The following is a 15,228-nucleotide window of genomic DNA, read 5'->3' as shown; positions in this document are numbered from 1 at the left end:
GGTCTCCCGAGCTCTCAGTAGAGCTGGGAAGGGATCAGCCCAAACTCACTCCCACTGAAGACGTTTGTTTCCACTGGGTCACCGTCATAGATGAAAGGCCAAATGTTTCATTTCAAAACACAAGGATGTGGTCTTTAAAAATAGAGGTATAGTAATTCTTGATCAGAAAGGAAAATACTGAGGAGGAAAATACCCGATGATAAAACTAACGGTATATTCCATTGGAGGCTCAAACTGTCATGCTGTACAATTGGATGGCTTCGTTTGAATGCTTAAACTCCAACATAAGCTCTAAAGCGAATCACAGCTTACAGAGACTTGAGGTCCTGTATATCTTCAATAAGAGAAATTTTGTGTAATTACTAAAGAGTACAAATCTTGCACCTGGGATAAAATCCTAGTACTGCCACTCTTTAGCCATGTGACTTGGGGCAAGTTACTTACACACGCTGAGCCTCCGTTTCCCCCCTTGAAATAATGGGGGTAAGAAAGTGCTGATTATAGAGCTGTTATAAGGATTAAATGAAATAAAGTACGTGATATGCTTTTGCACAGTGACTGACCTATAGTCAGTGCTCAATAAATGGTAGCTGCTATTATTATTATTATCGACATATTATTTTAAAACATATTATTTTAAAACATCGAAGGGATTTCATGGAAGAGGATTTGCAGTCTGTCCTAGATATCATGTATCAGCCCAGGAGTTCAGATAAAGATTCAAATATATTGGATTATTTAGTTGGAATATATTGGATTATTTAGTTGGCATGGGGCTGGTTTCTTAACCACTGGTGTAAAATGAGAAATGAAAGCCTTTGCAGCTTGATACATTTTAGCATGATTGCATGGGCAGGTAACTTTGATGTGATGGGGCATCTACATGTTATGAGGGATGAAATCCTGATAAGGAGCCAGGGAGACCTGAGTTCTAGTGCAACCTATGGCCACTGGGTAACCCTGGGCCTCATCTGCCCGGGACCACTAATACCTGCCTATTTGCTCACAGAGTTATGATGAGGATCCCCCGTGTGTGCTCACTGCTAACATGGTACGGTAAAATAAGGCGGTGATGCTACAGTTACCCCCAAGGCTCCCTGTTCTCCTGGTCCCCTCCTTGACTCGTCTGTGCCAGATATCGTCGACATCAAGCCAGCCAACATGGAGGAGCTCACAGAGGTGATCACAGCGGCCGAGTTCCACCCCCATCACTGCAACACCTTCGTGTACAGCAGCAGCAAAGGGACAATCCGGCTGTGTGACATGCGGGCGTCGGCCCTGTGTGACAGGCACACCAAATGTGAGTAGCCAGCAGCCCAGGGCTCGTGGCAGGGATGGGCCACTGGCCCCTGACATGTGGGAGGAGAAGGGGGAGGGCCTGGAGGGGTTTGATCTCCTTTCCCACCTCAGACACACTGGGAGTAAAGAAACTACACGTGTTGGCCTGACCCGGGAGTCAGTTCCATGTTTGGTATTTTGATAAAGAGGAAACCTCACGTCCAATCCCACAAACATTGGCTTCCGGCTGTGGAATACAGAGATGAACAAGACATGAGCCCTGTCATGTAACATTGTGACATGATCTGAATTATGTTTTAAGATTCCTCTTGCTGCTTTGGGGAGAATGAACATGCAGAGCAGAAGTGGGGGGGGGGGGGACCACTTAGGGGATGGTTGCGATATCCAGGCAGGAGATGCGGGTGACCTGGATAAGGGCAGGGTGTGAAAATGGAGAGGAGTGGACGGGTTCTGGACAGATCTTGGCAGTAGAGTTAACTGGACTTGCCGGACAGTGTGCGAGGCTGAGAATATACAGGAGTCAAGACTAGCAACTGGGGACACTAAATTAACACTGTATTGTGTATTTGAAAGTTCTTAAGAGAATAGGTCTTAAAAGTTCTCATCATAAAAAAAAAAAATTGTAACTATGCATGGTGATGGATGTTAACTAAACTCATTGTGGTGATTATTTTGCAATATATACATGTATCAAATCATTATGCTATTCACCTAAAACTAATATAATGTTATATGTCAATTATACCTCAACTTTAAAAAACAGATAGCAGCTGGGGGAAAGGGTTAGTGGCTTCTTGGAGAGAGTGAGGCTTTGGGAACCAGCACCCTAGAAGGCCCAGTGATTCTAGTGGGCACCAGGGAAGGGCTTCAGAGAGAAGGGATGGGATAAAGTCCACCAGGCTGACAGGCCCTGGGATGACGCTGGAGTTTTCAGGACGTTGACTGAGCAAAGCAGCTCCGAACTAGTGGGGGCTGAGTGCTTGGGGGCCAAAGGCTAAGACCGATGTAAGCGGGTGAAGCAAGAGTCAGCTGTGGTAGCCAGAAGGGGCCTGGAGCTAGCAGGGAGGTTTTCTAGGAGACAGAACTCCCCAGAGTAAAGGTGCCTAGAGGGCAGTGGTCACCCATGTCCAGTGTCAGACTAAATACCGTGCAGCTGCCAGGATGTTCAGGAGCCATGAGAGCTGTTTGTCTGGCCAGCACCTTCTGCCGGGTGCCGCTCTGCCACTACAGCCTGGACAGCCGGGCGTGAAGACCTTTCTCTCCCACAGCCTCAGCTTTCGATTTTAATTCCTATGGGACCTGAGCGATGTGATGACTCTCTGTGTAGGTGTATGGCTAGGAGAGGTGTGAATATCTGGGTCATTTTGATCATTTCTGTTTGCTCATTCGCCGTGAGGAGTATTGCACAGGAGAGCTGGTATGTCTAGTGTAGTGGGATGTAGACTGTGTGGATTCCAGAGTCATACAGACCCAGGTCAAAGGCAGTCTTCACCCCTTATTAGCCTCCTGACTTTGCCCAACTTTCCTTTACCTTTCTGAGCCTCAGTTTTCTCATATGTAAAATGGGTAAGATAATAACATCCACCTCATGGGTGTGTCATGGGGATTAGATGAGATAACTATTAAGAATTGTTAATGAGTTGTTTCATACTAAGTGTGTTTTACGCTTCCAGGAGATTTCAGTTCAGATGATCCACACTTCCAGTACTCAATCGCCATTGTGTAGCTAGTAGCTACCATATTGGACGGTGCTGATTTAAGATTTCCTTCATTGTAGAAGGTTCTCTTGAAGGGTACCGATCTATACTGTTGGCTCCTTGAGGGTGTGGACTTACTTTGTTTTGTTCACTGCTGTTTCCCTAGCACCTGAAACAGTACCTGGCCCGTGATAGATGCTTTATCGATGTTGGCTGGTATCTGTGCTGGTATTGATCTTTGAGCAATACTTGCTTATAAGCCAAAAAGGGGGAAATGTTCAAGGCAGAAGGATCAGCACGTGCAAAGGTGCTGAGGCATGAAAGGTCATAACACTTTTGGAACTGCAGGGTGACTGATCTGGCTGCCATATGGGGAATGACTTGGAGAGGGAAGAGTTGAAGTTCAGGAGGAAGGTAGGAGACTGGTCATAATGGCCATGATAATGGACTTGAATTTTCTCTCAAAGTCAGTGAACAGCCACTAGAGTAACCAGGGGACTGATCGGAATTATTTTTTTTGGAGAAGCTGCTTAGACTGAAGGCAGAAGGATGGAGGTTGGGTTCTGTCTGGGAGAACAAAGGGTCAAGAAAAGAGGTCAGGAAGATTCTATAACGTACGCAAGGATTTCTTAGCGATGCACTATTGAATTGGGGGCACCCGCTCCTTTCTTTGGGGGAGGTAGCTATCCTATGCATCATAGGACGTGTAGCAGCATCCCCAGCGCCTGCACGCCAGATGCAGGCGGCAAAGGCCAGCTGTGACAACCAAAAGTGTCTCCAGACATTGTGATGTATCCTGGGGTGAAAATTGCTCCCAGCTGCGAGTCACAGATCTAGACTAAAATTCATTGGCAATCCTTCAGCATGATCTTCTTGTATCTATGATGTATCCATTACTGTTAAGCAGTGGAAAGGGTAAGACATCTCCTAACGCTCAAGGAATTTCACGTTTGGCTGGGGAGGCAAGATGTACCCAGGACACCCAAATGAGTGGTAGAGACGATTAGGAGTTGGGATATTTGGGGAAGGGGGGGAGAGAGGGACATTGGAGGTAGACCCCACAGGGGAGGCAGAGGCTTGAGTGGTAGTGTTGAAGCACAAGTAGGAATTGGTTAGGTAGGAACTGGAGAGAAGGGTGTTTGGGGTTGTACACACAAGAATGGGCAAAAGCCTGAAGTTAGGAAATGACATGAAACCTTTAAAGAGCAAGAAGTGTTGGGCTTGGGTTAAAAGGGGAATATGGAGGAAAAGAGGTCAAATAGGGATGATGGTTTATATCAAGTCAGTCGTTGAAGGTCAGAATCAGAAGTTATGCCTGCATCCATCCATCCATCCATTCATTCATTCATTCATTCATTCATTCATTCATTGAGTACCTGCTCTATACTCAGAGTCTGGCTCCTATGGTAGCCAGTCCTTCTTAAACTTTTACACCAAGTACAGCACTCCCAGACCCAGGCTGTGAGCCTGGCTGCTCTGCAGGAAGGGCACCAAAAGGCAATCCAGCCTCTCTGATGTGCTCTGGGTGGCCCGGCCTCTCAGCAAAGGCAAAACTGCACATGCCTGACAGAGGCCTGAGGCTCCAGGGGAGGTGCTGACCACGGTGGATTTTCCTTGAAGTCTTATTTTGTCATCTTAAAATTTCACATGGATTTTGTATTTTACTCCCATAAAATGACTACTTTCCATTTAATTTAAATATTACATTTCTACCCATCCCCAAATTTCAAGCAAAATTGACATTTCCAAAAAATTCAGCATTTATCTACGGCTTCCTATACCACATGGTGCACCCCCGTATCGTCCTCCTTCCTGACCTCTAAGAATGCATACATGTGCCCCAGTTTGAGAAGCGCAGCTCCAATATGTGGAGAGCAATTGGAGATCATTTGGCTGGAGAACAGAGCTATAGAATTTATGTTTTATGGAAGATTAACACAGTGGTGGTGGGAAGAAACATAGGAGAATTAGAAGGTTTTGCTTTAGTCTCAATACAATGGAAATTCATAACCTAGAGAAGAATGGTAGCACAGGGATCTCTACTCAATACTCTGTAATGGCCTATGTGGGAAAAGAATCTAAAAACAAAGAGTGGATATATGTATATGTATAACAGACTCACTTCGCTGACCACCTGAAACTAACACAACATTGTAAATCAACTATACCCCAATAAAAAATAATAAAAAAAAGGATGGTAGCTATGGAAATTGAAAGAAAGGAAAGGGAAAAAGAAACATTTTTCTTTCAAAATAACTGTGGGGATGTAAAGCAATATTAGAGATTGGTGTTCATCACACGTGGATGTTACTTGTTCAATATCCTTCCCCTCTAGACTGTAAACTCTCTGAGGACAAGAACTGAATCTGTTTTGCTCACATTGTATCACAAAGGACTGACACACAAACAGGTGCTCAGTAAATATTGATTCAATAAATAAATTTATGCTGAGAGTTGACATAAGCGGCGTGTGGATTGCGGACTAATAAGAAGCCAAACTGAAGGAGAGTGAACGGTTGAGGACCAGTCTGGGACATGCTGTGTGGGAGGTGACATAAGCTGTGTGACCGGGCTTGAGGGGCCACCAACCCAAAGTGGATGCCAGAGATGGCACGAGAAGCCCGGTGTGTTCACAACCCAAAGTGGCAGACACCAGCCTGGGCTCTGGGGTCAGACAGACCCACAGGAGGGCTGGATAGTGAGGAGGAAGCTGCCTGGGAGGCTTGGTGAACTCTGAACTCAAGATGGAAAAAGGATAAGGCCTTAGGCATTTCCGGAACTAGAATTGTTTAGAGAAGAAGCTTTGGAATCAGAACGCAGCTCTGTCGCTCAGCATCTGTGTGACCCCCAATCAAGTTTTGAATCCCTCCCTCTGAATCTCAAGTTCCTCCTCTGAACATAGAAATAATATAATAAAGACCGTCTCATAGGGCTGGCTCTTCCCAAGGAGTAACTGTCCTCAAGTGTATAAGAGCCTAACCCTCTGCCAGGCACACAGGAGACAGTGAACGGCAGCAGCAGTTACCACAGTTACGCCTCCTGAGTACCCCCCGGTTCCAGACCTGCAGCTCTAAGAGGCCTGAACCTCCAACTTTATTCCACGTCCACAAGCCCCATTAGTCATTTATTTAATTAGTACTTGTTGAGCACACACTATATGTCAGGTACTGTACCAGACTCTGGGGACACAATGGTGAGCAAAACCAGATCTGCTTTCTTCCCTCTTAGAGCTCAAGGTCTATACTAGTGAGGGTCTCCAGAAGAACAGCACCAATAGGAGATATATATATATATCATATATATACACATATGCATATATATACACATACACATACACATACATGTGTGTATGTATATATAAATGTGAAAGATTTGTTTTAAGTATTCATAACAATTAAGGTCATGCAATCATGGAGGCTGACAAGTCCCAGGATCTTCAGTGGGGCTGCAGGAGAGCCGATGAGGTAGTTTTAGTCCAAAGGCCAGCAGACTCTTGACCCAGGAAGATCTGATGGTCCAGTCCAAGCACGAAGGCAGGAAAAAAATTGATGTCCCAGCTCGAAGGAGTCACACAGGAGAATTCCCTCTTGTTGGGAGGAGGGTCAGCCTTTTGTTCTATTCGGGCCTTCAACTGATTGGATGAGGCCCACCCACATTAGGGAGGACAATCTGCTTTACTCAGTCTGTTAGTGTAAATGTTAAATTCATTCAGAAATACCCTCCTAAAGCCCCAGGATAATGTCTGACGAAATATCTGGGCACCCCATGGTCCAGTCAAGTTGACGCATAAGATGAACTATCACACTGTCTAAGGAGGAAAGACGCATTCATCAGAGAATCACAGATAGATAATGACATTGTGACTGTAATAAGTGGTACGAAAAAGAGTCTTGTGGTGTCGTGAGGGGATGTGGCAAGGACCTTATACCGCAAGGCAGTGACCACCGAGCTGCTACCTAAAGACTGAGACGTTCCCTGGGGAAAATATTGGGAAGGGTCATCAAGCCCTCGCACCCAGGAACCCCCTGGGGGCTGCTTCTCCCTGCAGCCTTGGTCCCACACAGCCCTTGAGAAGTAGAGCCCAGGGGACAGTCCCTAGGGAGGCTGGGAGCTAGCTGGCCACCTGCAGACCCCTGCCTCCCCACGCCCCATCCCGACACCAGCAGTGCTGTGAATTGCCAGCCGCCAGCCTCCTAATCTAATTAAGAAGCGAACGAAATTCATTTTCCTGACTCGTCCAAAGTGCCGACCTTCGTCAGTGTGCATCTCCCTTTGTTTGGCTGCTGCAGCGGCAGCGGCCCGAGCTCCCGCCAGCTGGGAAAACAAGTTCAATCTGACCCCGCACCTGACATTTCATATTGATTTTCTCCATCCTCCTCCAATACCAGCCTTCCGTCGACCACGGTTCAGCCCGGGTGTGCGAACGGAATGGAGACAGTTCATCAGAGTTCAAAATGAAAAGCAACATTGGCTTTCGGAGATGAACTCTGAGAAGGAGGGTATTTAACAACCATCAATGTTTAATCAAAATGCCGAGGAGTTCCGTGTTATCAGAGCTGCATATATTAATTTCCATACGTCCCTCGCTCTGCATACTCAGCAGGGGTTGGAAAGGATGATTCTCTTCCTCATCTCTCAGGTTTTTTTCTATCGCTTCTGGCAGTAATGACAAGGGTTGTATCTGCAGTTTGAGATTCTAATGGCTGAAACAATAGGGTGTTGACGGCGGCAGCAGCAGCGGCTGGCCTGAATCTTGCTGTTCCCTTTTAATGCGTGAGTACTGAGAGTTGAGTGAAGAAACTGGCCAGGTGTGATGAATGACAACCAAGGGAATGAGAGAGAAATTAGATCTAAACTCCTTTCCAAGACCCACAGGAATCTGGTCCCTGTCCACCTTCCCATCCTCAGTTCCCTGTAGTCTGGCCACACTGGTCTGCTTCCTGTGCCTTCAACACACCAAGCCCTTTGTGCCTCAGGCCCTTTGCACAGGCTCTTCCCCTACCTGGAATGCTCTCCCACCAGGCCCTCCCTTGTTTAGACTGCTCTCATTTTGTAGGTCTCTGGGAAACTATCACCTCCTCAGAGAGGACTTCTCTTTTCCCCCCATCTGCACCCTATTTCTACTGCATCACCCTATTTTATTTCTTTATGTATTTCTTAGTACTCAGCTATAGATGTTTGTTTTTCTTCCTCTGTCTCCCTGACTAGAATGTAATCTCCATAAGGACAGGGACTTTATTTTACCAACCCCTGCATTGCCAACCCAGCTACAAATGGGGCTTCACTGAACAACTGCGGTAGAAAAGCAGGCAGATGGGAAAAGACAGATGAAAGAAGGTGTTTTCATTTACTAGAGTTGCTATAACAAAATACCATGAACTGGGGGGCTTAGAAAAACAAAATCTTACTGTCTCCCTGTTCTGGAGGCTAGATGTCCTAGACCAAGTTATCAATAGGGTTCATTTCATCTGAAGGCTGTGAAGAAAGGACCTCTTCCAGGCCTCTCTCCTTCGCTTGCTGGTGACCATCTCCTCCCTGTGTCTTCACATCATCTTCTCTCTGCACCTGTCTGTGTTCAGAACTGCCCTTCTTATAAACATACTCATCGTATTGGATTAGGCTCCACCCTCATGACCTCATTTTTTTAATTCAATTACCTCTTTAAAGACCCTACCTCCAAATATGGTTACATTCTGAGGCACTGAGGATTAGTACTTCAACATAAGAATTTGGGGAGGGGGAACGCAATTCAGCCCCTAATAGAAGACCTGAAAGTCATCCAGAGCACAGCCCCTGGAGCTGACAGCTCCAGGTGTGGGTCCCAGGCCCGCTCGTTGCAGGCAGCCTGGGCAAGGCGCCAATGCTGATCTTTTCCTCCAGGTGGCAAGGGTGAAAAGTGGTCATGGACCAGCTCTTAGTACAGCCCCTGACCTGTCGTGAGCACACAGTGTGTGTGACTCTTATTGAACGTGGTGGGGGACAGAGGACAGGGGCAATAAAAACCTGTATGTGGAGCCTCTACACCTCCCCCGTGATCTCCATGAGTTTTATGGTGACGGTGCCTGGATACTTTCCCATGGTGCCGAAACATACTTGCTCTCTGAACAAAGAGGACTTAAACTGTTTCCTATTCAAAAAGGGGGAGGGGGTCTTAAATAAGTAGTTTGTTTTTACAGCATGAAAGAAAAGCAGCAGGTTAGGAGTATGGGATTACCAGATACATACTACTATATATGAAGTAGATAAACAACAAGGACCTACTGTATAGCACAGGGAACTATATTCGATATCTTATAACAACCTATAATGGAAAAGAATCTGAAAAAATATATATATGTATATGTATGTACATATTTATATAACTGAATCACTTTGCTATACACCTGAAACTAACACAATCTTGTAAATCAATTATACTCCAATTAAAATAAGTAAAATTTTAAAAAAATTTTAAGAAAAAAAGAAAAAGAAAAGTAGCAGTTGGAACCCTCAAATGGGAGTGGGACTAGAGAAAGAGGTTCCTGTGAAGGTCCATAGAGATGTAACCTGCCACCTGTGAACACAGTTAAAGATGGAGCAGGTGGGGAAATGCCTATGATAAATGTTAAAGCAGCACGCAAGATTACAAGCCCACTCTGAATTCAGCAGTGTGAAGAAGAATACGTGTAGACAAAGACTGGGGCTCTTCATGAAAGGGATGATGTCAGGGCAGCAAAATTCGGGCAGCTTCCCTATTTTCCAGATTCTCCGCAAGGTTGTAGTTTTACTTCTATAATTGGGAGAAGCTTGGTGGATAACAGGAGAGCCCGCTGGGTACTGCAAGGGTAGAAAGAGGAGATTCCCTCTACACACACCGTTGACAGCACCTGTCTTAGGTACTGGGGCGGGCCAGGGGGTGGGGAGCCCAGGATGATATTTCCTGTCTTAGCCCATTCGGGCTGCTATAATCAAATACCACAGACTGGATGGCCTAAACAACAAACACTTATTTCTGGAAGCTGCGAAGCCCAAGATAAGACACCAGCAGATCCCGTGTGTGGTGAAGACCAGCTTCTTGGTCCGTAGATGGCCATCTCCCCTCGCTGTGTCCTTGCATGGCAGAAGGATGTGAGGGAGGCTTGGAGTCTCTTTTTCGTAAGGTCACTAATCCCATTCATGAGAGCTCTACTCTCATGACCTAATCACCTCCCCAAACCCCCTTCTCCAAATACCACCACACTGGGGATTAGGTTTCAGCATACGAATTTCAGGGGACACAGTCATTCAGTCTATAGCGTTCCCTGTAAGCACAGCCCAGAACATGTCTGCTTTGTTTCTTCCCTTCTGTCAAACTAAACTGACAGTAGGGAGTGACTTCAGAGAAGGGCCAAGATAGGGAAGGAAAATCAGCATGGTGTCCACTATCAGTCTCTGTCCGCGGCCTAACTGGGTGACCTTAACCGGGTTACTTAACCTCTCTGTGTCTGAATTTGCTCACCTATAATATATGACTAGTAGCAGCACTTACCTTATTAGGGGGCATGGGAGGATCAAATGAGAAGACACCATGAAGCCTTAGAACAGTGCCTGGCCCAGGCACTGATAAGAGCTCCGTGTTTGTTATGGTCGTGAAGATGATGCTCTCTTACTTCCCTTCCAAACGTGTCTAAGAGCAGGAACGGGGGAAAAGCAGCCATAGTCGTGATGTAGTCCTGTCAGCAGCCATAATCACAGGGAACTTCTGTGACGTTTACTATATCCAGAAAGTAAGCCAAGGTCCTGACAACGCTATGGGGGGGCATCCTCGTATCTGTCACATTTTACAGATGAGGAAACTAGCTAAGTGGAGGAATGATACTCTGCGGCCACCCAAGAACAAGTGACACCTGGGGTTTGATCCAGTCTTGTGCCTCTTAACGAGGACTCCAGAAATCACTTGCTCAACTAAGACTTATTCAACATCCATTCATTCCTGCCTTCAGGGAGCTTACATTCTAGCGTGAAGGGAGGAAAGAAAATATATACTAGTACACAAATGAGTGAGATAATTTCTGACACTGATAAAAGCTATAAGAAAATTAAAAGGGTTAACGAGTAGCCAGGGTGGTGAGGGAAAGCCTTTGAACTGAGACCCGAATTGTCAAAAGGAGCCAAACAAAGAGATGATATCAAAGTAGGAAGACCTTGACATAGGGACAACCGTGTTTGTTCAAAGAAGAGAAAAAAGACCAGTGGATGGAGATCGGTGAGCTGGGAAACAGGGTGGAGGGTGACACCGAAGAGGCAGGCTGGGGCCAGATCATGGAGAGCCTTGCAGACCAGGGCAGAGAGCCTGGATTTCATTCTAAGTGTGATGGAAGCTAGTAGACAGTTCTAAGCAGGCAAGTGAATACTCTGTTTATGGTCTTAATTTGCTATAAGGGTTGGCAGGCCAAGAAGCTCTGGGACCAGTTAGGAGGCCCTTGCCACGGTCTGGGAGGAAATGATAGTGGCTCTGACCGGGGCTGGGGTGGGTAGTGATGGCGTGATAAGTGGACAGACACAGAATCTACTGAGGCGGTAAGGCTAAGAGGACTTGCTGAGAGGCTGAAAGTGGAGTGGTGACAGAAAGGGAGCATTCTGAGAAAACTTAGGTTTTGGTTTTGAGCTGCCGAGGGTATAGTGGTAACACATAGTGATGAAAAGACTCAGGAAGGAACAGGTTTGGTGTGGAAAGACCAAACACACGTCTCTTTTGGATGTGTCCGGATTGAGATGCCTATGATACGCACATTTAGAGAAGCCTGGTAACAAGTGGATACCTGAGTCTGGAAGTCAGGGGACAGGTCTGGGCTGGAGATAGAAATTTAGGAGTCATAAGCATCTCCTGGTCTTTAAAGCCATGGGACAAGGTGAAGTCACTTAGGAGAGAAGATGTAGATGCAGGGGAGTGGAGAGTCCAGGATGGAGGCCAAGGGCACGTCAGCATTTGCCAGTGGGGTTGGGGTGAACAGGGGGGCAGCCTTTTACAAGAGACTGAGGATGAGCTGCCAGGGAGGTAAGAGGAAAACCAAGGGGTGGCGTTGAGTAAGCATATAAGCCAAGAGAAGGGAGTGATTTAGAAAGACACTGGGATCAGTTATGTCAAATGCTTCTGCGAGGTCAAGAAAGATGAGAGTAGAGAGGTGATCATGCGATTTAGTCTCATGGAAATCTTTGGCCATTAATTAGTTAAAGTAAAAGCAATTAGCAGACTGCCAGGCACATTAGGTTCCCAAAGCATATTTGCTGGATGAAGTCGATCACAAATGCGAACTCCATGCTCAGTGTCTGATGACACAGAGCAGATTCCTCAGTTGCATCTTAATTCCATCATAGTTTGGCCAGACCTGCCTCACTCCTCACCTGCCCCACAGGTCCCATCCTATTGAGAGGGTGTGGCTTGTGCTGGGGACTTGCAGGAGGTGAAGCTGGCCAGGGTGAGGAGCCATGGGTCCTCTCAGCGGCGGTGACGGGCAGCCTTGCAGCACCCGTCCTCTTGCATTGGCTCTACCGGTGAGACTGGTGCCCTTCCACACTGGCAAATCTGCAGCTCTAAATGGCCACAGAAATTCCCTCCTTCAGATGAAACCAAGGCAGGCTGGCTGTCCAGAGGTAGTCAGCCACAACCCTGCAGTGCACTTAAATCTGCCTGTCATAGGCCTGGTGTGAAGATGCTCTGACCTTTCCATGTTGTGGGGAAAAGGTATAAGCACTTTAGGCTTTAAAGTCTGAGGTGTTTTAGTGAATAGTGTCGTTAGAAAAACAGCTTGGTTTCCAATGCAAACGGGGCAAAGTTTGATGCCTAACCTAATGATCTAAATCAGAAATTCCATTTTCCTTTAAAGGTACGTATAGCGGAGGGGGATGGATATTAGTTTTGGGCTCTTCTAGGTCTCAATTAAGTTTCATAGCAACCGAAGAAGATTGGTTTTAGTAACCCCAGTTTACAGATGAGGCACAGAGAGGTGAAGAAACTTGCCACAGATCACAGTGAAAGAGCCAAGATTTGAACCCGGGTCTGTCTGCTTCTGGGAGAAGAATGAGAAGAATGAATTCTTCTCCTGGGTATTTGACAGCAGAAGAAAGAGTGTGATCTTTTTCTAACATCCGCAAGGATAATTTCACGGGACTCCATTTTATATAATCCCCATGAGCTGGATTCCTCAGCCCAACAGCTTCCAGTGGCGGCGCTAACTCTGCCCTTGCACAGAACATGAAATCCACTATCTCATCCGTCACCTTCATCTACAAACTTAATTGCCAAGTCCTGATTCTATAGGCCACTAGATCCCTTCATAAACCTACAGCTCATTCCCCAGGGCTCTGATAGAATGTGTCCAAAGGCATCAGCTGAGACTGCCGCTGCAATGCATCTTAAAACCTCTGAGGTTTGGGACAGCTTCGAAAGGGGTTCAGTATTGATTGGGGGTGTAATTAACAGTGTTTATTTCAGGGGGGGCTTGGTTAGGTTAAAAAGATAAGGCCCTTTATTAAAAATGCTTTTAATTTTATTAAAAATCCTGATGACAGGATTACAAACACACACAGACACCCACGCCCCTGCTCCTGGAGAAAAGCCAGAGCCCTGCTACAAGCAGCAGAATTCACGGAAACCCACCCGCTGCCCCAGTCCAGCGTCTACCCCATTCAAGCTTAGCAGCAATTAGCAGCAGAACAGGCAAGGCCCAAACCATATAGTATAAATAGAATCCCTTCCCCCTTCCTCATTTCCATTTTTGATTAATTTAACCAGTTCTGTCAATTAGTCATCCTGGAGACTCCAGTTGAGTGGATTTTCCTAAGAACAAGAAAGCTTATTAATTTTGGAGGTAAGTGTCATTCATTAGCACTTGCCACTGTCCCAGGTCCCGCCCTCTCCCCCGCAGGAGGTCTTAGATAAGAAGGCAGCAGAGGCTGAAACTGGTTCAGGCATGTGGCTGCAGCCCCAGAGACACACAGAACGGGAAAGGTTGGCCATGAGGTTATAGGTGGCTCTGGCTGCTCTGGGCTTGGGACGTCTCAAGGCCACTTACCTGTCATCACGGTCCATGACAAGCCATCACTGGCAAAGCAGCCACAGACACCGGATGAGCATTCGCAATTTGAGGTTCAGGAGAACGCCAGTCCAGGGGATACCCTGGAGAAATTTTCCCCAGGGAGGGACATTGCCCTGACAGAGCCTAGGGAGGGCTCTGGCCAGGGCAGGATGGGTCTTACAATAGCCTGTCTCTTCCCACCAGAGGGGACATCCAAGTTCACCTCTTCCTTTTTGTATTGAGTTTCCTATGGCTGCTGTAACAAATGACCACCAACTTAGTGACTAAAACAACATAAACTTGTCATCTTATAGTTCCGTGGGTCAGAAGACTGACATGGGTCTCACTGGCTAAAATCCAGGTGTAAGGAGGGCTGTGTTCCCTTCTGGAGGCTCAAGGGGACAGTCTGTTTCTTTGCTTTCTCCAGCTTCTTGAGGCCATCGCATTCCTTGGCTTATGGTCCCTTTCTCCATCTGAAAGTGGACAGTGGGACAAACCCTTCTCCTGCCCTATCACCCTGACTCTCCTTTTCTGCCTCCCTCGTCCACATATGAGGACCATCGTGATTACAGTGGGCCCGCACAGGTGATCCAGGCTAATCCCCTTACTTTAAGGTCAGCTGATGAGCAACTTTAATTCCACCTACAGTCTTAATTCCCCTTTGCCGAGAAAGGGAACATATTCATGAGTTCTGGAGATTAGAACATGGACATCCTTGAGAAGGCATTATTCTGCCTATCATACTCTTCAAGTTTCGCCACGTAGGCTAAGTACCCTCCATCAGAGCACTGATATGATAGGTTGGAATGACCTGTTTCCGCTTCTGTCCCACTAAATGGTTTTCCTCCGGGATGGCTAAGGCTGTTTATTTTTCCCTTCTACGCTTAGCATAGTGAAGGTGCTAAATAAATGCTTGTAGAACAACTAGAGTCACGCAGTTTGATAAACTTGTACCCACTCAGTGCTTCTCTTTACACAAATGAAGAGGCTCCCACCAAAGAGTGGCTTACCCCATCTGTGTTCACTCATTTCTAGCTTTGGAACGCTTTGGAATTCGTAGACAAAGGGAGGTGGGTCTATGAAATGATGGTAATCCACCCACTGTTCATTTATTCAACAAATATTTCTTGTTGCTACTATGTTCCAGGTGCTGTTCCAGGCACTAAGAAAATGGTACCTCCTTCCCCCATGGCACT

General features: G+C 46.5%; 1 protein-coding gene across 7 annotated transcripts in view; it reads left to right on the top strand.

Annotated features, from left to right (window-relative positions):
- Positions 1-15,228, top strand: part of PPP2R2B (protein phosphatase 2 regulatory subunit Bbeta) — a 452,968-nt gene that overhangs the window by 402,472 nt on the left and 35,268 nt on the right. For all 7 annotated transcript variants that reach the window (XM_029216987.1, XM_029216990.1, XM_029216991.1 and 4 more), the window contains one exon: positions 1,136-1,300. In XM_029216987.1, the coding sequence (XP_029072820.1) occupies positions 1,136-1,300 (165 nt within the window). The remainder of the gene's footprint in view (positions 1-1,135; positions 1,301-15,228) is intronic.

This window comes from Monodon monoceros, unplaced genomic scaffold, assembly GCF_005190385.1.
Source record: "Monodon monoceros isolate NGI ecotype Baffin Bay Population unplaced genomic scaffold, NGI_Narwhal_1 Super_Scaffold_12, whole genome shotgun sequence".
NCBI classification, from domain to species: domain Eukaryota; kingdom Metazoa; phylum Chordata; class Mammalia; order Artiodactyla; family Monodontidae; genus Monodon; species Monodon monoceros.
The sequence above is the reverse complement of the archived record's forward strand: the minus strand, read 5'-3'. Positions and strand labels throughout refer to the sequence as shown.